This window comes from Neolamprologus multifasciatus, chromosome 8 (assembly GCF_963576455.1).
Source record: "Neolamprologus multifasciatus chromosome 8, fNeoMul1.2, whole genome shotgun sequence".
NCBI lineage: Eukaryota > Metazoa > Chordata > Actinopteri > Cichliformes > Cichlidae > Neolamprologus > Neolamprologus multifasciatus.
The window spans coordinates 29,351,395-29,377,235 of NC_140446.1; the positions used below are offsets into that span (position 1 = coordinate 29,351,395).

The 25,841-nt window shown below is 40.4% G+C and overlaps 1 protein-coding gene across 2 annotated transcripts; it reads left to right on the forward strand.

Annotated features, from left to right (window-relative positions):
- The first annotated feature begins 1,307 nt into the window (after positions 1-1,307).
- On the forward strand, positions 1,308-24,709 carry LOC146513307 (zinc finger protein 518A). Of its 2 annotated transcripts, XM_085171540.1 has the most exons (3): positions 1,308-1,682; positions 14,848-14,915; positions 18,497-24,709. In XM_085171540.1, exon 3 carries the CDS (start codon positions 18,517-18,519, stop codon positions 22,561-22,563), a length of 4,047 nt encoding a protein of 1,348 aa, XP_085027666.1. In that variant the 5' UTR covers positions 1,308-1,682; positions 14,848-14,915; positions 18,497-18,516; the 3' UTR covers positions 22,564-24,709. The 2 variants fall into 2 exon arrangements, with proteins under 2 accessions (XP_085027666.1, XP_085027667.1); XM_085171541.1 differs by lacking the exons at positions 1,308-1,682; positions 14,848-14,915 and adding an exon at positions 14,922-16,776.
- The last annotated feature ends 1,132 nt before the right edge of the window (positions 24,710-25,841 follow it).

Here is a 25,841-nt window from a genome sequence, read left to right on the forward strand (position 1 = left end):
ATAGTTTACCATTTCTAGACTGTGCTGTGAGCATTGAGGAGGACGGAAGCCTCAACATTAAAGTTTATTTGAAGCCCACACAAAGACCAGTACCTATTCTTTGACTCCCACCACACTCTAAAATACAAACTTAAGGTAATCAGGACTCTTCAACACTGGGTGGAACACATTCCAAGGCAAAGGGAAGGAAAAGGAAAACACAGCCCTTAAAACATGGTTACCCTTGACCCTTCATCAGAGAAGATGCACAGAAAAAAAGGTCAGACACCAACTAGGAAGAATGTCCTTCAGGAAGAGCTATTCCTGAAGAATGGGTGATCAGGCCTTTTTCGTGTTTCAAAAGCTCTCTACACATATTTCCAAAGTTCCTAGTAAAATAAATTTTAATAAATTTAATAAATACATTTTTAGAAATAACTCTTTGGGAATCATTATATTGGTCTTTCAAATTGTTATTCTTGGCTTCTTTTTTGTATATTCAACTAAATGAAAGTTATTTGTTATATAAAGAAACAAGACAGAAACACGTTTTAAAACAAGATCCTTGCTGAAATGATTAATAGGTCAGTGTTAAATGGCTGAAAACAAACAAAAACTACTAAGCTTGTGGTTAATTTGTAACTTTTTGTTTTCCAAGAAACTAATTTACAGAAAAGCTTACAGTCTGACAGAATCAAGTGTGAGATTAAGAAGACTATCTGAAATGTCACAGAGCCCTCTAACTAAAGAAAACCCTTACAAAATTATAAACAACAGTCATCCTCCTTAACACCTTAAAGCTATATTATATGTATATATATTATATACTGTATATTAATGCTGATAATAATTTGGTCTCATTTGATAAATTGTTTATATTCTCATACATGTAGCTAGTGTGCATCATACATACATAAATTATGAACAAATAAATAATCCACCTATTTCTGCTGACACAAATTAGTCCCACACACGTACACCCCTCACACTGAGCTTCTGTACAGTAATATCTGAAACATGCTCGGTACACAGTGCTCCGTGCTCCTGTGCCAGGCGGACAATGAAGTAACCATTTGTAAGCTTCTCAGCTTCATCCATTACTGCATGTCTGTATGGGCTGCTGTGTCAATGACCTACATGGAATCTGTGCATCATACTGAGATCATAAAGAGACGGATTCATCTGCAGATTTAGAATTATACATAAAACATTCTAGTGTCGGAGAAAATAAAGGCATTCAAGCAACAAGCAACACACTGAACAGGAAATGGCGTGTATCCGCCATTGCTGCTCGTTGCTTCTTCTCCCCCCCCCCCCCCCTTATCTGGTTCACACACACACACACACACTGAGGCCAAAGATGACGTAAGGCTCATGCTGCAGGTTCTTCTACGGGCGTCTCGTATAGTGGAATAAATTTCCATTTTAGTGAACACGGTTTTAACGGTGTTTTATACGAATAAAAAAATCCTCCCTTATGGCACTAGTTCTGTCTTTACAAGCAATACATATTCATCCGCTTCTACGTGAGTGTCAAGAACACAGCAGTACCCGGATGGACTGTCATGGCCGCCGTCGCTGTGGATCTACAGAGAGGAGAGGAAGAAGGCAAATGTTTCTGTTGTGTGTTTTTTCAAGCTGAACATTGTCGTTATGATGCTGGACGTAGACGGGACGCCGCCTGAACTTCCATCGAGTTCATAGTAAGAAATAACTGGTTTCACGTAACTTTGAATGTCTTTGCGTGGGTGGGGGCTTTATTTTGGTGTAAAATAACTGCTTATTAAACTCCACAGACACTAACCCTGTCGTGAAGTGGCTCGTATATTTCCGACTAAATGGGAAAAAATAATTTAAAAAAATCGGGCACAGTACGCTAAACTGTCACCGCGTACACCGCAGACTCCTTTGTTGTTGTTCGTCTTGCAGCCTTTAATTCTCCCACTGGTGAAGCTCTCCCTCGCGTTTCCTAAACTTAAACGACTATAGAGCAAGTTACCCGGAAAAGTACGCAGAAATTATATTAAGATGTCGAACTTTCTAGCTGTGGTACAGCGTCATATTTTGTACATATCGGCGTGTTATATTACCTATGTTATATAGTTTTGACACGGTGCAACTTTTTTTCTCATGCCCAAGCTTCTTTTATATCTGCCCATCAAGGGGTTGTGAGCACAGAGCAGCCTACCTCTCTGCATTCATGATGTTGAACGAAATCCTGGTCACTTTAAATGGCATTAGAATTACTTTCATGTGGCCACTTGATAATGCATAATTAAAATTGACTAGGTTTATATATATATATATATATAGCATATTATGTTTTGATACTATTTTTTTCCATGCTCTATGCTAGGGCTATATACACGTTTTTTAAAGTATGTGTCATTATAGTGTTAATACAAAAAGGTTTTCTTTTTTCTCCTTTTTTTGACTGAAGTAACTAAGTCATAAAATCACGGCAGCCATTTTTCCTCCCAACATGGCTTCCTCATCCACAAGGTTGAGTGAGACCTGGTCAGCTGCACACTGATGTAACCCTGTAGTGGCAGTAACAAGGTTACATTAATTTGTATTATTTTCCCTAGACCACTGCCCATACAGTAAAAGTCAAAAGTTTAGACACACCTTCTCATCTAATGGATTTTCTTTATTTTATGACTATGTACATTGTAGATTCTAACTGAAGCAATCAAAACTATGAATGAATACATATTGAATTATGTAGTAAACCAAACTGTGTGAAATAACTCAAAACATGTTTTAGATTTTTCAAAATAGCGACCCTTTGCTGTGATTACTGCTTTGCATACTCATAGCATTCTCTCGAGCTTCATGAGGTAGTCACCAGAAATGGTTTTCCAACAGTCTTGAAGCAGTTCCCAGAGATGCTGAGGAGTTGTTGGCTCTTTTGGCTTCCTTTTTTGATCCATCTCATCCCAATCCATGTCAGTTGGGTTTAGGTCAGGTGACTGTGGAGGCCAGGCAATCTGGCGCATCACTTTCCTTATTGGTCAAATAGCCTGGAGGTGTGTTTGGGGTCACTGTCCTGTTGAAAAATAAATGATGGTCGAACTAAACGCAAAGCAGATGGAATGGCATGTTGCTGCAGGATGCTGTGGTTGCCATCCTAGTTAAGTGTGCCCTGAGTTTTGACTAAATCCACAATGGTGTCACCACCAAAGCACCATCACACCTCCTCCTCCATTCTTCACAGTGGGAACCATGCATGTAGAGACCATCCAATCACCTTTTCTGTGTCGCCAAAGACAGTTGGTGGAACCAAAGATCTCAAATTTGGACTCATCAGACCAAAGCACAGATTTCCACTGGTCTAATGTCCACTCCTTGTGTTTCTTGGCCCAAACAAATCTCTTCTGCTTGTTGCTTTTCCTCAGTCGTGGTTTCTTAGCAGCTGATTGACCATAAAGGCCTGATTTGCACAGTCTACTCTGAACAGTTCATGTAGAGATGTGTCTTCACTCTGTGTTGCATCTATCTGGGCTCTAATCTGAGGTGCTATTCACTTGCAATTTCAGAGTCTGGTGACTCTGCTGAAACTATCCTCAGCAGCAGAGTTGACTCTTTGTCTTCTTTTTCTGTGAGCTAGTTTTGCTGTAGCGCCTGTTTTTCATCTGCACTTGGGGACATTCAAAGTTTTGGACTGGTGTTTTTCTTTGGTTAGCTGACAGAATTCATATTATGGCAAGAACCAAAGAGTTGTCAAATACAGCTGTCATCTGTGTACCAATCCGACTTCTGCACAACATAGTTGATGATTCAAACCGATTCAGAAGTAAAGAAATTCCACAAATGAACCCTGACGAGGCACATCTGTGAAGTGAAAACCATTTCAGGTGACTACATCATGATGTTCATTGAGAGAAGGCCATGGGTTTCCAGTGGTGTCAAAAAAATAAATGAATCAAAGGGTTGCTACTTTGAGGAATCTAAAATATAAGACATATTTATCAACTTTTTTTGCTACATAATTCCATGTATCTTGCTTCATATATTTTATATCTTTTATATGTATCTACAACATAGAAATTTGGCCCAAACAAATCTCTTCTGCTTGTTGCTTTTCCTTAGTTGTGGTTTCTTAGGAGCTATTTGACCATAAAGGCCTGATTCACGCAGTCTCCTTTGAACAGTTGATGTAGAAATGTGTCTGCTACTGGAGCTCTGTGTGGCATCTATCTGGGCTCTAATCTGAGGTGCTGTTAACTTGTGATTTCTGAGGCTGGTGTCTTGTATGAAGTAACCCTCAGCAGCAGAGGTGGGCTTCCTTTCCTGGGACGGTCCTCATGTGAGTCAGTTTCATCGTAGCGCTTGACGGTTTCTGTGACTGCATTTAGAGACAGATTTAAAGTTTTAGTCAAAGGAACTTGCAAAGAAAAGCGTCTGGACTTCTTTAAGTTGCTTGAAGACGTTTCACCTCTCATCCGAGAAGCTTCTTCAGTTCTGGTTTAAAAACAATAAAACTAAGACTGACATTTTACAAGAGGGAAGTGCAAATTGCATTAATAAATAACATGTAAACAATAAATCTAAGAAAAACAGCTGCATGATTGTATAAAACAAAAATATATTTGGGATCTCATGCCTAACCGATGTCTTCACCTGTCACAAAATTAAGTTATAAAGCTTTTTAGAGAATGATACAAATAATTTCCCGAAGTGTTCTATAAGTAAGTAAAAAGTAAGTAAAATTTATTTATACAACACCTTTCAAGATAAAATCATAAAGTGCTTCACAGAAGCTAAAACATAAAAACAAAAATAAACCAAAAGCAAGTTTAAAAAGATGAGTTTTTAGGTGTGTTTTTGAAAGACGTAACCGAGTCCACAAATCTAAAACTCAATGTGAGGGAGTTCCAAAGTCTGGGGCCACAGTTACAAAAAGCTCTGTCACCTTAAAGACAACTAGCAAGTCCTGATCACATGACCTCAGGGACCTGCTGGGGATGTAAAAGATCACTGATGAATGTTGGTGCTTGTCCATGCAGAGTGTGGCCGTTATTTTCAGTCAGTTTGAGCAAGAAGGAGTTCTGCTGCTCCACTTCAGAAGTATGAAGTGGAGTGGGTGTAATGGGTTGTCCATGATGGAGTGCAGTTTGTTGAATGACCTCCCTGTCCCAAACTGAGTCAGAGATCTCCAAATTCTGACCAATGATGCTTCCAGCCTTCTTTATTCTGATGGCATCGCAACCTTTCTGATGAGTGCCATCTAAAATTTCCTCATAAGTCAATGTGCCGTATGAGTGCATTAGCAATAAATTTAATAACACGCTATATGAACAGTTACACACTATATAGAACAACTTTATAGAATTATATTTGTTCGCAGATGTTGGCAGTTATCAGTGAATAGTTATCAGCTATTTTGAAACAAAAAAAAAGACACTTTTTATCCATAACAGCAAATGAACTGTACAACAGAAAATACAAATGCTATTTATGGTCTCCTCACAACAATGATAAGAAAAATAAACTGGGCCAATATGGCATGTTTGTTAATACAAAGACACACATGTTAATGTGATCTCTCCTCTCCCACTCAGAGACACAGGTCTCCCAGTGTCCAGCATTCAGATGGCTAACTGAGGACTCATGAGAGAGAAAATCTGCTCACACAGATATGTAGAGCCAAATACTGTCAATAAGGCCTCTGCAGTGTTCTGAAGACAGTTAAACTTGTCAGGTAGTGACGTCCAGCAGGTGCAAATGCAGCTCCATGAACACGCACAGCTGTGGATTCCAGCTGCATTCGTAGTTCTGCAAACTTCGACCCCCACAGAGTCGAGCTTTTCAGTTCAATCAGCTGCATTTCGATGTCCTCTGTGTCCAACCAGTTAATGCGAGACAAATCCAGCTGCTCATTAAAGCTTTCTGGTTTGATCAAAAAAGAAAACCTTGGTCCAAACACCTGAAAGTCCTGAAAACACATAGTGAATTCTGTCTCGAGTACGGATGTATCCGTGTATTTCCGTGGTGCTGATTCTGCGCTGAGTGGACAGCTCCTGAAGCATTTGAAGTGTTGGAATGTGGAAATTTCAACATCGCTTGAAAAAACTGCCAGCTAGCAACATCCCTCTCACTGGTAGGCAAAGTTATTTTTAGCCAATTACAAATTGAATCTGGTAGTTGGGGTTGTTAGCTAAGATGCCATCATTAAGAAGCAGCACAACTAATGTGTCTATGCAAGCTAATTTGCAATGTGCACCGCTGGCCTGGCCATTTATTTTTTTTAATGCACCTTCTCAGATTAACTCACTGCATGACGTGCCCAAGGCTGGACTGGGACAAAAACTGGGCCTGGGCATTTTGACTAGAGACCGGCCCACCAGGTATTAAAGCCATAAAGCCTTTGAATGAAAACAGACGCTGTTGTGACAGTGATGTACAGTCTTGTTGGTATATGTATGATTTCTATACATTTTACATCAGATAAAAACTTTGGTTGGAAGATTCAGATAATTATTTATTAAAAGTGAGACATTTTAAATGAGAATAAGAAAGAAAAGTATTTCTTTGTGCCCCGCTTTCCCTGTTGATGCCCTACCTGCCCCCCTGGCAAAACTTTGCTAGACCCGCCCCTGCACAGTTACCAGCTGTCAGCTACAGAGGATCCTGGTGTTATTTGTCTCTCAGAAACAGTTCATAACTTCAACTCATTCATGTGACCTAAAAGGTAAACCTGTTTCTCCATCACCTGTTCAGCTCTGATGATTCAGTAAGGACATCTCCTGGTTTCATCTTCATGTTTCCCTCTCTACTAGAAATGAATATTAAATAAATTCTAACAACAGCTGATCAAGCTTAAACGTGCTGCTGTTGTTTAGCGCAACATCCGCTGGTTTCCTGTTTCTGGCGCAAAGTGGGCGATAAACAAACAAGAGAGAAAAGTCGATCAGCTGATCATTGATCAGTTTCATGATTGAAGTAGCAACAGGACAGGGAGTGAATGAGAGAAGAAGAGGCAGCTGACAGCGTAAAGACAGAATAAATCCAGCTTTTCCATTCTAGCTGAAGTACGGGACAATCATGTTCATTTTCAGCTCAATACGAAGTGCGTGATATTTTCTCTGAATACGGGACGTTTACCTTTTTTACAGGACGGTAGGCAACTCTACTAACTAGCCTTATGAATTAAGGTGTGTATTAATTAATACACCAAACCACTACAGTATCATCAGAGAACTTCTGCAGGTGGCATGTTTCACTGTTTCAAATTTGAAATCTGAGGGTGTACAAGGTAATCAGGAATGGAGATAGGACTGTCTCCTCTGCTGCTCCAGTATTACTAACCATCACATCACACAGAGTGCCCCCAGGCTGTACATACTAATGATCCAGATGTGTCATTGTTAGGGCTGGGCGATATATCGAGTTTTTTAAAAATATCAATATATTTTCATACGAGATATAAGATGTGACAATATCGTTTATATCGATATAGTATATGTTACGTTATAATTATACTTGTGGACCTGCAAGTTTGCTTTTCTTTCGTCCACTTTTGTCTCTATGCAACGTTACTCGGCCTCGCCTCTCCTTCACTGAACACAACTCCCCCTCCCCCATAGCTTCACCTGCAGGCAGCGAAAAGATGGACACGGCAAATCTCCGTTAACGAGTTACTGTGGATCGCCCCGTGCGTGGGGCTGGACGGCGTCAATGTGTTAGCGAGCTAACCGTGCTAACGAGCTAACCGCGCTAACGACATGCAGCCCACAGGGGCTGCAAGAGTTAACAACAGCTGTTGTACTCTTCATAGGGTAAACACAATCAAAACCCTCGTGAAGAAAAAGTCAATTACAGTCTTTGTCATACCACCTGTTCAACGATCTTAAACGCCCCTTACACTTCTATTTTTCACACCTTCATATAATAACTGCTTAGTATGAGTTTGAGCAGAAATATATGAGCTTGTCAACTAGCAAGGATAGTGGTATCAACAGGCGTATTGTATCAATAAGATGCAGTACCCAAAGTACCCCACCCCCATTATTGGGGAAAAGGATACAAAGTTTTTTAGTTCTGCCTCTGTGCATGACCACAGTGGATTGTAAATCAAACAATCAGTATGTAATCAAATTAGACTTTTCTATATAATAATGAAAAAGTATGCTCTGTTGGGTGGAGATCAAGTGGCTTTTGGTAGTGCAAGTTGCCTTCTGGTAGTACAATCCCTTTAGTTCTGACTATCTTCCCTGTTTTTGTTATCATCATGTTATCAACTTCTTCAGTCCAAATTATATTCTGATTTTGTTGTTGTATATCTTTGTGTTGTGGATGAGTGAACCGATGTCTTGTTCACTATTGGCTTTCAGCTTGATGTCATCTATATGACAATTGACAATTGTTGCATTCCATAGTCTGTATCTGTAGCTAGTCTTGTCAATGATCTCACTGAGGGGATTTCAGTTTGTGCTGTTCTGCACAAGCCGAGACTAGCAGTTGGGAACAGTATCTCCTTGGTAAATCCTGTACTTTATAGTGACCTGTGCAATTGGTTTGAATTTGGCCTTTAGTGTTCTTTGACACATCCCTGTTGAGTTCCTGGTGAAGGCTCCAAGGGTCCTGCCGATCTTGTACAGTTCTAGGCATTCCAGGATCCATGCGTGGGCATTGAGTCATAGGCTTTCTTGTAGTCAATTCCGGCGGTGTGTGCCTGGATTCTTTTTCTTATTTTCTTTTTTTTCTTTTTTAAACTACTATCTACGTTGTAGATACATATTGAAGATATCAAATATATGAAGCAAGATACATGGAATTACGTATCCAAAAAAAGTTGATAAATAACCCTAACTATGTCTTATATTTTAGATTCCTCAAAGTAGCAACCCTTTGATTTTTGTGTTTAGTGTTTTGTTTTGGTTTTTTTTGTTGACAACACTGAAGACCCTTGGCCTACTCTCAATGAACGTCATGGTGTAGTCACCTGAAATGGTTTTCACTTCACAGATGTGCCTTGCCAGGGTTCATTTGTGGAATTTTTTTTTGCCATTTTTAATTTGCCATAATATGAATTAAGTAAAGAAAAACACCAGTCCATCATTACTTTAAGAACTGAAGGGTTAGTCAGTGTGGAAAATTGATAAAACTTTGAATGTGTCCCCAAGTGCAGACGAAAAACAGGCGCTACAGCAAAACTAGCTCACAGGAAAAAAAGACCAAGAGTTACCTCTGCTGCTGAGGATAGTTTCAGTCACCAGACACATCTCTACATCAACTGTTCAGAGGAGATTGTGCAAATCAGGCCTTTATGGTCAAATAGCTGCTAAGAAACCAAGACTAAGGAAAAGCAACAAGCAGAAGAGATTTGTAGGGCCAAGAAAAACAAGGAATGGCATTAGACCAGTGGAAATCTGTGCTTTGGTCTGATGGTTCACCCGCCATTTCTTTATGCAACAAAAAAAGATGAACACATGCGCTGTGTCCAAATCCTTCGAAAGACCCGGCCTACGTAGACCAGGTAGGCCACGAAGACCGGAAATGCAAGGCCATTAAATTGAAGGGGCTAGCCTACGACATCCAGCTTCTGTCATTTATACCTGTGTGACTGTCTAACAGACAAATATTAATATACAGCGACCATTGTCTGAAGGCTTTAGTTATATTTAAGGACAATATCCCATAATCCCGAAAATAAACTAAAAAGATTTAAACATTATATGTTTATGTGTGGAAGACAAACTTTTGCACTAAATATTTATTGGAAGAGAAAAATGTTCAATATAATTTAAGATGTTGAAGGTATCAGAGCATTAAATATGCTGATTTTTGGGTAAGAGAGTCTAACAGGAGATGATACAGAAACATGACATCCTTAAAAAAATACTTAGACCCTTTATGAATTTACAACTTTTCACAATTCTTTCAGCTTTTTATTTAAAAGAGCTCCACAAGTACAATCCAACTAAAAAAGAAATATTTTAACTAAATATATTTTGGATAAAGGACATAAAATCCTGCAGAAATATTGGGCTTATAACAAAGGTGACAGGCTCAGGTTGTATGATATAAGCATGACAAAAATGGCACAGGAACAGAAGGAGGACCTCTTCATGTACTTTCTGTCTTATTATTAGTGGTTTATACAGGATGAGACCTCTTTTAACTCTAAACTTCAGCACAGCATGGTTTAGTCTGTTTCCTTAACACAGTTCAAGGATTAGATGTTTGGTCCCTGTAAATACACTTAGCTTAAAGAGTGAACCGTCTGCTCGTTTTATAAATTTTTAAGTACGTTTGTCTCCACACTGCCAAACAGACCCAGCTTCAGTAGAAAACTGAACTGACTAACCAACCAAAGCTCGTATGACCCAAGCCGCATTAAGTGGTGATATCACTAACATCACGTAACTTAGCCGAAGGTTAGTTGAATATAACTGTTTAAGATTCTTTGCTATGCTAACATTTGGTTGGCTGGATATTTTGGCGAGATAAAACCCAGTATTTACTTTTAAAAGTTTATTTCTGGACCGCTTTTCTTCGACCATCCGCCATTTTTCCCCCAAAATTTCTTCAACTCTTGATTCACAATGAATCCTGGAATAGGGTGGACCATGAAGGATACACAGACCCGTCCTTCAAATCTGGGGAAAAGGAGGACACATTTGTGGGCTGCATTTGGAGCAGCCTACGAATTTGGACAGCCTTTGTCTCCTCGCTGTGACATAATCGGCCTAGGCATATGTGGCTCCCGGGTTGTATTTTGCCCACAACACAAAGTATTGAATATGTCGCCAATTTTGTGTATATATTTTTTTCTTACCATCCAATCCACCCATGCAATGTCCACAAATTATGTATAATAATACACCCAATTACATGACACAGGAAAAAAATTATTGAACACATGAAGAAAGGGAGGGGCAAGACTGCCTCTGATGTGCTGAGAACTACCAGCTCTAAACACTTTATGACTACAGACGTGAGGGCTATAGATCTGTAGGCATTGACACTGTCTATACCAGTCTTTTTGGTGATGGGAATGATAGTGGGGGCCTTCAGACAGGTGGGAACGGTGGCATAGGGTCAGGAAGGTTAAACAACTTGATGCGGATCCTTGTCAGTTAGTTCAGTTAGGTTTTTCCCAGTGTTGGGCTGGCTGACAGCTCTCCTGGGGTTCAGCACTCTGTGTCCTCCTGACATCATAATCCAGGGGGGTGTTGAACACTTCTATGATCATGAGGATGCTGTTGGCAGTTAGAGTCTCTGGCTTTTGCAGTTTGTTGAGGGCTTGGATGCCTCTCCACACATGGTGGGGGTTGTCAGTTAGGAATACTCCTCATGTAGGCCTCTTTGGCCTGTTTTATGCCCCTCCTCAGCCTGGCTCTGGCAGTGCTGTATAGAGAAGTGAGTGAAGGTCTCCAGGTCGTGCTGTTCGAAGATGTACCAGTCTGTCAGATCAAAACAGTTCTATAGCTGGAGAAGAGCATCATCTGGCCATGTTTTAATGACCCAGGTGCTTGGAGCAGTTTGTTTCCTTATGTTACTCAGGGCTCGCAAAATCGCTAGCCCGACGTCCCGGGACTAGCGATTTTTCCAGTCGGGCTACCAAAATCTAACTCAGCCCTGCCCGTCGGACTATCATAGGAAGGAAAATATATGTCTATGCTTTTGCATTCTTTCGCCAATGTAGCTGAGTAATTATGTCATTGGCATCGATGAGCCACTGTCAATATGTGACATATTGAAATCGCGTTTGAATTTGCGCTTGTTTTTTTTGCTTTCACTTTCATTTTGCCATCGCGCGAACGGTGTATAGAGAGCAGCAGCACTGATTGGTAAGTGACGATTAATTGCGCACCAATTCCTCTGACTTTGTCTTATCACTCATTAGCTTACTATTCAAACATGACAAGTGAAATCTCTGCAGCAAGCTTAAACATGTGAGAGGTTGAGTGCGCAAAGAATCGCTGACCATTATGTAAGTACGTGTGTAAAAGCAGCAGGATTTACGCTGGTATTTTAGTTCTGCTGAGCCAAATAAGACAGGTCAGGGTGAAGAAGGGGCAGCCAAAGAAAAGCTTACCGCAAAACGGAAAAGTTATGACAAATCAGACTATGAGGCAAAAAGAAAGCGCAGCTTTTTTGGTTTCATGGACAAAAGAATTTCTGTGGCTGGAATATGATGAGCTAAATAACATGATGTTCTGACAGGTGTTTTTGTGAGTTTCATTTGATTTCTGAGTCGACAAGCGCCTTTGTTACTGGGACCAGTCATTTTAAGAAAGACCCCGTCAGAACCCATGAGAAATGCAAGAAATGCATTATTGCCCAGTCTGCAGTATCTTTTAGTGATGGGATTTCCGGCTCTTTTTAGAGATCCGGCTCTTCAGGTTGTTTTGTTGCTTTAATTAATTTATTATTAACAATAATATTAAATTATGCACAAAAGGAATTACTAACGTAAAAAAAGTGGTTTTATTTATATATGTTTATATATAAATATATGCGGTGGCCCCTAGAGACAAAACACGTACAAACTCCAAAACACATTTCTAGCATGAACTGAACTTCCAAAGCAGAGCTACTAGATCACTTAAATTACACAATTGAAAGCATGTGTGTATTGTTTGTGTATTTATACACAGGCACTCATATATATTCAAATAATTTAAAAACAATGTTCATTTACCTGTTACTACCACACACCAAATCCGGTCGTTGGTACTTGCTGGCTTGTGTAGCCACTAGGTAACAAAAGCTCAACACTGCGCCCTAGCATCCTGGAGCACTTCTGTTGACTTTTGTACGTGTTTTGAGTTTTTATGTGCTTCTGAGTTTTTACGTGCTTCGGAGTTTGTACGTGATTTGAAGTTTGTATGTGCTTTGTCTCTAGGGGCCACCGTAAATATACTTTTATTTATTCACTCCACATAAAATGTAATAAATAAATCATATAATACAAAAACCAACTATTCACATTTCAACTTTTAACTATTTAAATTTTCAGCTTTTTCCTTTTACAAATTTAAAGTGAAACAACACAAAACACTGCAAACCACAACACAATTAAATATAAATTAAAATATGAAAACAAAAAGAACATGCATATTCTCTGTCATATGGACCTGCATGAATAAACTTTCTGAATCCTTTATCATCTGCAACTGAAAATAGTTGTGGATGATTACTATACCTTTCTAATGTGACATTGTTGTCCCTGGCTTTCTTTCTCTCCCTCCGGCTCTGTTCCTGTGCTACTGAGTGTAACTACCGCCCCTCCCCCCTCTGCCCAGCGTAAAGCACAAGGCTCGCGTGCTGAGTGAAGCAGAAAAAAAGTGCGAGAGAGAGGCTGAGAGAAAGAAAAAAAAAAAAAACACGTGACAGCTCGCGATAAGGAGCCGGCTCGCGTCGTTCACTTCAACGAATCGGCTCTAAGAGCCATTTCGTTCGCGAACGACCCATCACTAGTATCTTTCCCAGAACAAACATACTAAAAATAAACCAAGCACAACAAGAACTCCTGAAAAATCTGTTTAGAACAGCGTGCTATGTTGCAAAGAGTGAACTACCACTGGCAAAATTTAGCAGTCTTTGCAAACTTCAAAAAGCAAATGGCCTAGATCTTGGTTCCATTTGCCTCTTACCCGTGACTTCAGTGGAAATTTCAGATTCAGGATCTGACACAGACTGATTCATGTTCTACATAGTTCTTACAAGTTCATAGAAATTTCTGTTCAATTTGAACCAAGTATTTGAGTTGATGATTGTAATTTTTATACAGTTGTTGTAATTTTTATTTTAACATTTTTTTTTGATTAATTTTTGTTTCCATTACAATATTATACTTTAATGTATAATATTGTAATGGAAACAAAACATAAAAAAAATTGCTTTATTTTTTATTCGGGCTACTTAAATTTATTTTGGGCTACCAAAAACTGAAGAATGCCTGCCCAAAGGGCTACCAGAGATTTTGAAATTTTGCGAGCCTTGTTACTGTATAGGTCCAGGGTCCTGAAAACCGTTTGAAATGGTGATTGAGTGCTGAGCTAACGTCAGGATTTGGGGGTTGTAACCAATGGTAACTTTGGCTAATATTCGCTCGTGAGGTAGATAAAAGGGCCTGCACTGAATGGACGTGGTCTATCAATCTATCTATCAATCAATTAATCAAGGCTTTATTCGCCTGCACGTGGCAACCTGCACCCCCCCTTGGCCTTGCATGGAATGGGAAGGAACAGACTAAACACAGTCGTTATCAGGGTGTTTTAAGTCCAGTGAGCAGTGACTGTCTATAATTCTGCTGTTATGGTACCAGCCCTGAAGTATATAAGCATAGAGTCCACCAACCCTTCCCTTACTGGAGACATTATTGCAGTCCTGGGGTGTAATGTCCGGCCCAGTAGCTCCACTGAGGTATCTGGGATTTTTGACGGGAGCCAGGATTCAATCAGTAGACTGTTTGGGGGTTTTTTCGGGGGGGTTTTCGGGTCTTCACCTGATGTCCACCACCCTGGGGCTGTATGAACAATGACAAGAGGGAGGATGTGGAGATGAATTAGAGTTGGCGGTGGGGTTATGCAGAATAATGCATGCACAAACATAGACGTAGGTCTAAAGAGAGAGATTAGATTTGTGTTTCACTTTGACTACCTGTGGGGTGTCATGTTTGCCTGTACTGTATGCCATGTAGAAGAATACAAACAGCAGTTCATGGTCAGTAGGACAATTGTTTTTTCTTATTATAAAATATTTTTCAATGTGAAGAAGTCCCAAAAGAAACTTAAACAACTGATTTATACTTGTGATATACAGAGCACGCATGGTTATTAATAACACTATTAAAGTTAATAGTAAGGATTGTTGTTGAAATTGTTTTTGTGATTGTATGCCTCTGTCTTCCAGACATTGGGATCACACTACAAACTCCTTTTCTTCAGAACACTGGTTAAGGTTTTCCCAAAGGAGCACAGGTAACAATAACTGGTTATATAATGTCATTAATTCTTACCTGAGTAATGCTGTTAACTTCAGGCATGACATGTTTTATTTGTTGGTTTGTGTTTGTCTCCCAGTGCTTAATGAATTGACTATCAGTTTTTGTTGAAATAATTTTCTCATTTGCAAAAGAATATTTTTGGAGTAATCGTTATTGCGATCCACAGACTATATAATGGAGATGCGAATAGCATAATGTGAATTTAGATGGTTTGTCTGTCTAAGATCTGAGTCATCCTGGACAATCCCACACTGCTTCATAAATGTTGATGATGTCTAGGCTCTTGAAATGCTTTTGAAAGCAATTTCTGCTCAAAAAACAAAACAAATGGTATCTGTAATTGGAATTGATGCATCAAAAATGTAAGGAATTTGCTAGTTATATAGCTGTATTTTACTTACACCACGTAAACTCTAAAATATTTCTTAACATGAATTTCAGGGCAGATTGTATATCATGCAAATGATTATTCATAGGTAAGTGAAAATAAGTGAAAACGCAGCAAATGTCCAAAGAAATATAGGTTTAATGTCATTAATAAGCTTTGAGGCACATTGGGTGATAGTGATGATAATAATAATAATAATGGATTGCATTTATTTAGCGCTTTTCTAGGCACCCAAAGCGCTTTACAATGCCACTATTCATTCACTGTCATGTCCACACACTGGTGGAGGCAGCTACAGTTGTAGCCACAGCTGCCCTGGGGCAGACTGACAGAAGCGAGGCTGCCATATCGCGCCATCGGCCCCTCTGGCCAACACCAGTAGGCGGTAGGGTAAAGTGTCTTGCCCAAGGACACAACGACCAGGACAGAGAGAGCAGGGGGATCGAACCGGCAACCTTCCGGTTACAGATGAGCTTCCCAATCCCCTGAGCCACGGTCGCCCTGGTCACAGTGATGTCACAGTATTGGATTTATTGGCTATTTGTATACCAGTACTTTAAAAAAAGTGCTATTTGATGCCATCCTGAAATAAATATAACCACACTAAGAGTATAAAATTGAAGATATAACTGTGTGGGGAGAGGACTAAAAATTAAGAGATTCAAATATTCATGATCCAGGGTTGCTGGGGCTCAAGACGCATCACAATATTAATCGTGTATCGCGATATATCCAGAAATATTGCAATATTGGATTTTCCTCATATTGCCCAACACTAAGGACAACATTCTTTATCCTCTTGAGGATATTCGAGTGATCAAGATTGAAAGGGTTTATTGTCATGTGTGCAAAGAAAAAGCATTTCTCTGTACAGTGAAATTCTTTCTCAGCTGTCCATATGCAGATGCCGGTTAATATGTATACATAGATTAAATACAAATACCAGGAATAAATAAGTGGAGACAAAAATGGCCTAATGTGCAAAAATTATTATTACTGTTAAAATAGGTCAGCTGTTCAAGACTCTGATAGCAGTGGGGAAGAAGGAGTTGTTGAGTGGGGATGTTGTAGATTTCACACTTCTAAACCTTCGTCCCGAGGGCAGAAGTGTGAACAGCCCCTGCTGAGGGTGTATGGGGTCTTTGAGGATGGAGGCAGCTCTCCTGTGGACTCTGCGATGGTAGATGCTCTGCAGAGAGGGCAGCGGGGTCCTGATGATCTTCTCCCCGCAGTTGTTATCACTCTCTGCAGGCGTTTGCAGTCCATGGCAGCAGTGCTGCTGTACCATGCAGTGATGCAGCTGATCAGTGTGCTCTCCACAGTGCAGCCTTAGAACCTGCTGAGGATCTTGGCTGACATAGCAAATTTCCTCACCCTCCTCAGTACCCTCCTCCAATACAGCCACTGCTGAGCCTTCTTGACCAGCTGTGTGGTGTTCAGTGTCCAGGTGAGGTCCTCAGTGATGTAGATGCCTAGGTATCTAAAGCTGCTCACCCTCTCCACTTCACTCTCCCGGATAAACAACGGCTGGTGAGGCCTCCTCTTCTTCCTCATGTCCACTATCATCTCTTTTGTCTTATCAGTTTTGAGGGTGAGGTTGTTGTTCTCACACCATGACACCATACCGGCCACCTTTCTCCTATAAGGCACTTCGTCTCCTTCAGTGATGCGACCAATCACTGCAGTGTCATCCGCCAACTTCAGTATGGTGTTATCCCTATTGGAGGCAACACAGTCGTGGGTCTACAGGGTGTAGAGGATGGGACTGAGGACGCAACCCTGTGGAACTCCAGTGTTAGTAATAATGCTGGCTGAAGTCCTGTTGCCGATCCTGACGGACTGGGGCCTGCCAGTCAAAAAGTCCTGTAGCCAGTCACATAGGGTGGGGTGTAGGCCGAGTGTTGCCAGCTTGTGAGTGAGTTTGTGTGGGATGACAGTATTGAAGGCAGAGCTGTAATCAACAAAAAGTACCTTGATGGTATGAGCCTTTGTTTTCCAGGTGGGCGAGGGAATAGTGAAGGGCAGCAGCAATGGTGTCTGACGTGGACCTATTGGGCCAGTAGGCATACTGCAGGGGAGAGTGTCTGGGATGTTGCTCTGGATGTAAGCCAGCACCACTCTCTCGAAGCACTTTGTAATGATTGGAGTGAGTGCAACTGGTCTACAGTCATTTAGGCGAGTGGCTGGGCTTTTCTTGGGAGTCTGTCCAGCCAGTCTACATGTGTTTTGTAGATTTGGATTCAACTGCATCCCTCAGGGTATCCTGTGGGGAGTTTTATGGGAGTATGAGGTGTCTGGCTGATTCAATCTCTGTACAACCACAGCTAGAGCTCGGTCCACATTGACTGCAAAAAGTCTGAGTCATTTCCAGTGGGTGCTGAACTCCTCCAGGGCTGCCCTTTGTCATTAGTTTGTTTATAAATTGTTTGGATAGAATATCTAGGCATAGCCAAGTGGTGGCAGGCTTCCGCCTTGGTAACCTCCGAAGCTCATCTTTACTTTTTGTGGATGATATAGTTGGGTACTGGCCTCCAGATCACACTAGAGTGGTTTACAGGTAAATGTGAAAGACCTCCAAGTCTGAGGGCATGGTCCTCAGCTGGATTAGGGTGGAGTGCCCACTCCTGGTCAGGGACAAGTTTCTGCCCCCAAGCGGAGGAGAAGTATCTTGGGATCTTGTTCACAAGTAAGGGAAGAGGGTAACAGGAGATTACGAATTGGGGCTGCAGTGATGTGGTTATGGCACCAGTCTGTTGTGGTGAAAAGAGAGCTAAGTGTGAAAGTGAAGCTGTGAATTTACTGGTTACAAGCAGCAGAAATTAGCTTTCTCTGAAGGTTGGCTGGGCTCTTTCGGTTGGCTGAGCTCCTCACGCTCTTAGAGAAAGGGTGAGGACCTCAGAGTAGAACCGGTACTCCTCTGGGTGAGGTGTTCTGGAGGCCCTGGAGTTGGCCTACGACACAGTGGAGAGATTACATATATCTCAGCGGTTTTGATGACTTCTGGCTTCCTCTGCCATAACAGCAAGTATAAATACAAAGTTCAAAGTTTCTTTTAAACGTGGTTGCAGCAGTTAGCGACGCTGCCATTACCCAGTCCCAGATTAGCATGTGTGTGTTGGTGCATCTCTCTACTTGTATTAATCAAGAATATATTTGATGTCTTACAGAAACCTTCATACTTGCAACAATGGAAGAAGATGGATTACCATATGACTCTCCAAAAAACTGCAACAGATCTGTAATAGAGGATGAAAAGGAAAAAGTAAAAGACTTTCTGTATAAACATTTCAGAGATGTAACCGATGGGTCGCTCTTCAGTAATGCAGAAGAATCTGCCATTAAGGATAATGGGACTTCCACTAGGAAAGATAAAAACTCTCTTAACAAAGCCCATTGTAAAATTCAACAGGGGGCTGTATTCTCTGGCAAAATTTTGAGTTTTGGATGCTCAGTTTGTAAAGATAACTGTACTTTTAGCCCCAATGACCTTCTTAAACATTTTAGAGCAGTTCACAGAGGAACCCTTCCTACATACCCTTGTGATTTATGTGATTTTGTCACAAATGAGTTCCCTGCTCTTCAGCGCCATCGGATTGAGCACAGAAATACTCTGGTTACATGTGAACTTTGTAATGATGATGTGCAGTACTCTCTTCTTTTGCTTACTAGACACTACATCATGTGCCACAGTGTAAATGGACAGTTCAGCTGTGACTGGTGTGAGTTTACAACTGTGGATGCAGGGACATTTGTCCAGCATATCCATCATCATAATGAAAGTCATTGGAAGTGTTTGAAATGCAAACATATTAGCTTGAATGAAGAAGATCACCAGAAGCACATGAAAGCTCACACAGGTACATTTCCTTTCACATGTCAAGTCTGTGGATATGGTGCAGCAAGAAGTGAGTACCTTAAAAAACACATGGCAGCTGTTCACAAAGAGGGGACAGAAAGAAAAAATGCATGGAAGGCGATGGAAGACAATGGCTCACCAGCAAATTCATCTGTGAACTTGAAATTGATGCTTAAAAAGAATAGTGAGTCACAGGAGGCTCAAAGGATATCGAAACAATATCAAAGTGGCAAACTAATTAAGCCAGACAAATCCTTAGAGGACACCCAGCACTTTGTTGATGGGACTGTAGCAAAAAAGGACAAAACTTTGAGCAAAGTTTCCCATAATACAGAACAGTCAACACCAATCACGTTGGAGGAATGTGACAATTGTCCAGCCTCTGATAGTGGAAGTCACAACAATGCTAATGGACTGACGGTTCTAATGGTTAAGAACAAAATCTCCCTCCCCCCTAACTGTACAACCAAAGTTATGGGATTCAAGATGGTCGACGGAAAAAAACATTTAGTTCTCAAAGTAATCCCAACAACAAAGCAAGATCAGAACCATTCCGTTGCTGAAGGGGGGTTCTCCACACTAAATTCTGTGTTTGATAAAAGTAAAAACTCTGAGAATGAGCTTTGCTCTGATAGCAGGAGCTCGACATCACAGTGCTTAGCTGTTTCACCAAGAAGTGGATCTTGCATACAGATAGATCAAGAGGATATTTTGGCAGTTAAAGTAAAAATTGAGGAGGAGGAAACATCAGTCGGGGCCCTTAGTTCAAGTCCACATATTGAAAGTGTTGGAGAACAAACAAATGCTATATTAGATACATCATTAAATTGTGCAGATGTCTCATGTCCCACGAGAAATGAGTCGGAACAGGCACATCATCCAAATGAAACAAGCTCTATGGAAGAAATGAACTTGAAAAGTAAGTCAGTTACCCAAACTTCCAGTCCTTGTAGAAACTGCCATGGTGTTTCCAGCCACCCTGCAACAGTGTGTTCTGTTAAGGTCGGTGGTTTATCTTCACCTTCAAAGTTTGCTCAAGATACACTGCTTCCCAAACCCATCTTTAGAAAAATCGACAAGGAGCCTAAAGCAGTAAATGAGCTATCCACACCTGACAGCATTTGCAGCCTAACTGATGAGCACAAAGGGAATTCTGCTTTTAACACTATGGAAAATGGACATCAGTCATTCCACATTTCTTCAGATAAAAAGGATAGGTTTAGAACTGAGATTGTACATAAAAACAGACCGGAAAATGCAAAACATACATCATGTTGCCCATCACAGCTGTCTTCACCAAATTCAGTTAGCTGCAGAGAAAATGCCATTGGCTCGGAGAAATGCATTCAGGACTCACCAAACCAAGAAGTATTTACTTTTCACAATTATTCGAAGGATGCTTTCAACATTTCATCAAACATCACCCCAAACTTGGAGAATAATTCGGATGATAACTCGGCAAATAAAAGACATACCTCTAAATCATCACACTTCAACTTGACATCAGCAGGATTACCAGAACAATGCACAGAAAGTGCAAATAGTGACACTGAAGTTGATGAGTGTATATCTAATGTTGATGGTCCTCTGACAGAAGAAAATCCCGATGTAGTGCTCCAAGACTTCAATATTGTCAAAATTGAGGAAGAGACCATTCCGATATCTAAAACACAGCCTACGAGTAGTTTAACATCCCTTGGCAATTTTGTGGAAGAACATTCTGATGCAATCATTACTCAACAGCTTAACAAGGAAAGAACAGGTTCTTCAAGTGCAAACAATGATTCTTTAAAACCAACAAAAAGAACTGTGCGAATTCTTCAGCTACCAGAGGCTAATCAGCCAGTACTCCTGACTAGGACTAGTGAGAACCAATTTGCAATGCCAGTGCAGGTCAAGGCTACCCCAGGCTTTAAACTCATAGCAAATTCTGCAAAGCCTCAAATCAATGTGTCTTACATTGAAAGTTCAAGTAAAACCACAGGTCTAAATCCAGACAGCAAAAGGATAGGTGTACAAGCAATAAAACCTGGAACTGCTGAAAAAGGGACCACTCTTCTTTCTGGTGTTCAACCAGGTTTTGGTACCGGTTTAAATCACTACCTTATTAACAGTGCAGGTTTAAAATGCCCTGTACTCTTTTCAAGCACATCACAAAATACAACTTCAGACAAAACTGCAAAGTCTCAGTCAACATGCTACTTAGTACAAAGGTCTGTTCCTTTTGTCCAGGCCCCTAATACTCCTGCCCTCAGACTGGCAAGTGCCCAGCTCCCACTTAACTCACGGCCAGTGCTAGCGATGCCAGTGAGTGGTGCAGACAAACCCAGCGCACTGCAGACTGGTCGGCAAGCCTTCTTGCTGCGGTACATTTCTCAACCCAAATCAAGCCTACTGTTGAACAACCAAGAGCCAAACAATGGAACTCATTGCAGCCAGACGAATGAGGGCTCTGGAAACAAAGTTATATTTAAAATTGTCACACCCACTAGTAGCCTTCTTACAAATGGCACTCCCACCTCAAATAATCAACCTTTGTTTTTGGCCACCAGACCCCAGACTCAGTGTTTCCTGGTGTCGACAAACAAAACTAATGCAGCTGCTTCCACTGGAATAAAAAAGTTGATCACCATTCACAATACCAAACAAAAAGATGTCATTGATTCCTGCAGTGCACCTTCTCAGACAACTATAAAGGCACAACAACTGTGTGACTCAGAGAAACCTGTCCTCGCCCCAAGGCCAATTCGGCCTCCAAGCCAAAGGAAAAGGCGCAGGAAAGCATTATTTGACGAACTTCCAGGAGCAGTGCACAAGGCAAGAAGATTCCTGAGTAAACCACCAACTGAGAAAGAGACTCTGTTATGGAAACCTGTAGCCAAAGAGGTAGAACGGACACTTAGACTTGCCCCATTGAATTCTCTACAGCAGATCAAATGCCCTAGTAGAAACCAGCCTGTAGTGGTGCTCAATCATCCAGATGCTGACATTCCTGAAGTGGCCAACATCATGAAGGTAGTAAATAGGTACAAAGGTGCTGTCACTAAGGTCTCTCTGTCTCAAAAAACAGTCCAAGCACTCTTAGAGCTTGGCACCCAAGGGAAGAATTCCTCAACCAAAGACGCATCTCATTTCGACAATCCAAAATCTCGACCGGTTCAGAGTTCTGTCCGGGAGCGATTCCTCCTTAAACTGAAACTCAAAAAAAAAAGCAAAAAGAAGTATGAGGTTGTAAAAACTTTATCAGGTTGTAGAGAAGAGCAAGTAATGTTTGACTGCTGGTTTTGTGGTCGGCTCTTCAGCAGTCAAGAGGATTGGATTGGCCACGGTCAGAGGCATCTCATGGAGGCAACTAGAGACTGGAATAAACTATTCTGAAATTTTTCTACCACATTAAGATGGGTGGACATGTTCTCCTGAGTGGAACTGTTGTTCTGCTGCTGGTTGTATATTGTATATTTGCGCATTAACAGCCTTCCACTATTAGTTTGTTCTTTGTATGTTCTCTGTAAATTTAAATATATATTCTTGAGTCATAGTTTCTTTTAATAGGTGCATATTCTGGTAAATGATGCACTGCATGCATGATTTGTCATACATGCAGATGTCTAATTGAACTGTGAAAATGGTACACTGTAATTAGGGTTGTGTTAAGAGCACTGGCTGAACAAAAGAAACATAAGCAAAGGTTGTATGTCGAGTTGGATTGAATTCCTCAGGTAATTTTAGAATTCATTTGGCTTGTCATCTGTCATTTTTGTAAATCATAGTTCTAGTTTAAGGGACTTTTGTATTTTTTATTATCCTGTACTCAAGGACATGAAGCTGTTATTTGTATAGTTAACAATAAACCTTATAAACGACTTACATTATTTTATGTTTGTGAAGGAAGGGGAAAAAAGTTCTTGGTCTGAATGATTCCCCCCCCTCCCCCCAAAATAAAGTTATAATTGAAAAGTGTATCCTTCTATACTATGATGTTTACAGTTTTCTTATCAGGATTTCCCTGTACCATACTTACATCATAACATGAGCTGCACCTTTTCATAGTTACCTGTCTAAAACACCCAAGAGAATAAATTGTTGTGAGTCATTGTTTGAGTCTAAATTTAATGACAAATCATTAGGATGATTTTTCTTTCAGCCTATGCATTTATTTCTTCGGTCTTTCAAAGGCTATGTTCACACTGCAGGCGAAAGCACATCAAATCTGACTTTTTTGAGCCTATGCGACCCATATCCAATCATGGTATGACAGTGTGAACGGCGCAAATCCGATATTTTCAAATCCGACCTGGGTCACTTTCGTATGTGGTACTGAATCCGATACATATCTGATGTTTCAGAAAGCGACTGCTGTTTGATGGTCATGTTGCATTAAATCCGTCTTTTACGTCACTGACACAAGACAGACGCCAATTATCAGCGCTGGAGAAGCACCCGAGAAGACATCGTGAACGCTTCCTGGCCATCCTGTGTAGATGTTAGTGAAACTGTTGGGAAGACAACGTTGGAGAAACGTGAACATTTTATTTGTACTGTATAATCTGCAGATTCTGACAGAAATCTGCAACTATCCTTTGAAGCACCGCTCCTCTCTAAAACAGCAATAAGGATAATTATTAGGCCATATGTAAATAACAAAATAACTTTATAACTTAAAGCAAAATTGGGAAACGTAAAGTCCGAAACAAGTCTTTATATTAAGGTCCATCGGTCAAACATACTGTTGGTCTGGGTCTAAACAGAGCGCGTTGTGTGTGACGTTTTCTTTTGCGCATGCGACCGCTTTGAGGGTTCACACTAGAGCGCGTTTGCTGTCACATTTTATTTGTAGTGTGAACAAGCAGACAAAAAAATCGGAATTGAGCATTAAGACCTGCAGTGTGAACGTAGCCTAAGAAGCTTCTGGTGCACTATGTTGCTACCAAGAAAGCTAAAAATGTCAGTCAAGTGTTGCGTGGTTTGACAGTCAAGTTTGACATTCACTTCCAAAAATTCCAAAATGACTGGCGTCTTTAATATAGTCTGTTAGTTCATTAGTGATGGAGGTAATGGGTCCAAGATGCAGACCAAAACCTGTTTTATTCATGTTGTTGTTCGCCCTGTTTGTGTTGTTTCAGGAGTTGTTTTTTTTTTTTTTATCAATTATACCCCCGGTTGTTTAGGTCTAGTTCAGTAATCTTTCCACATAAAATTTCAAGGAATTTAAAAATAGTGTTTTATATGGATGGTTTACGTATTACTTTAAAGTGGCAAATCAGAATAAAATAAGCTTCAAATAGTAATGGAATAAAATTCTGATCCTTCTTACTTATCACTTTATTTGATTTTCTTTTCTTTTCTCATTCATGCAGATGAATGAGAAATGAGCTACAGCCACCCGGGGTGGCTGTAGCTCAGGTGGTAGAGCAGGTCATCTACTGATCGGAAGGTTGGTGGTTCGATTCCTGGCTTCCCCTAGTCTGCATGCCAAATATCCTTGGGCAAGATACTAACCCCAAATTGCTCTCCGATGCATCCATCGGAGTGTGAATGTGTGTGAATGTCAGTTAGAAAGCACCTAGGAAAAATGTGCTTGGGTGAATGCACAAGTTGTGTAAAGCGCTTTGAGTGCTCAGAAGAGTAGAAAAGCGCTATATAAGAACCACTCCATTTACCATTTACCATTCATGATAAGCTTCTTTAAGTTAACACCCTGGGCTGATATCACATGAAAAGCATTTTGTGAAAGAAAAGGTTGTACAAATTTATGCCTAAAACCTACTTTTACTGGAAGTAACATCAGACTAAAATAGATAAAAATAGAAAATGAGAGCAGGGTCAATATTAAATCAGCATGGGCCTTCTGTTTGACCTTCTCTGATTTGCATAAAAAATTTATTGTCTACCGTCTCAGATTAAAGCTTCAAATATCAACTTTTCAAGAAATGTTTTTCAACCCACTTAAATTTTTTTGGCAAATGGAACAAATTTCTGAGGATTCGAGATGGTACTGATAACTCAGAAAATAATTTTTGTTTAAAATGTGCATATTTTTCATTTTCAACATCTGGATCACCATTTCAAATCATCATGTTTTTAGAATGTTTTCTAAACTATCTTGATTCTTGAACATGCATGATTGCTTTGGAATTTTAGCTTCATATATCAAATACTTTGATTTTTTTTTTCCAACAAAGATCCATCCACTTATTTTCTTTGCAGATTGTCCAGTCTGAATATAACAACATTCTGGAGTGTCCACATGGTACATAAAAAAGATACAAGGTGCTAACCCTAAAACACGCATCCTAACCCTTATGGCACCACTGATTAAATAATTAATTAATTAATTAAAAAAGCCTCTGCACATTTATACCTCCATACATCTGATAACACAAAGTTATCTCTAAGATAGGGCATCACTACTCTTTGCTGGGTGCTTCCTGACCTGACCTGCTGGTGCCATTACAGAGACATTGCAAGTCCACATGTAATATGATGTATGCTCACCTCTTATAACAACTTTATGATTACAGAAACCAGAACTCTACATTGAACCTCAAACATGCAGATGAAAGTTCTTTATATGTCTAACAGTATGTTGACGCCTGTGTCAATCCTGTGTGTTCTATGCTGATATGAGGTGATGTGTGTCAGTGTGTATAGGTGGG

Coding starts and splice junctions, on each gene's coding strand:
- LOC146513307 (XM_085171540.1), top strand. CDS start 18,517: ATGGAAGAAGATGGATTACCATATGACTCTCCAAAAAACTGCAACAGA.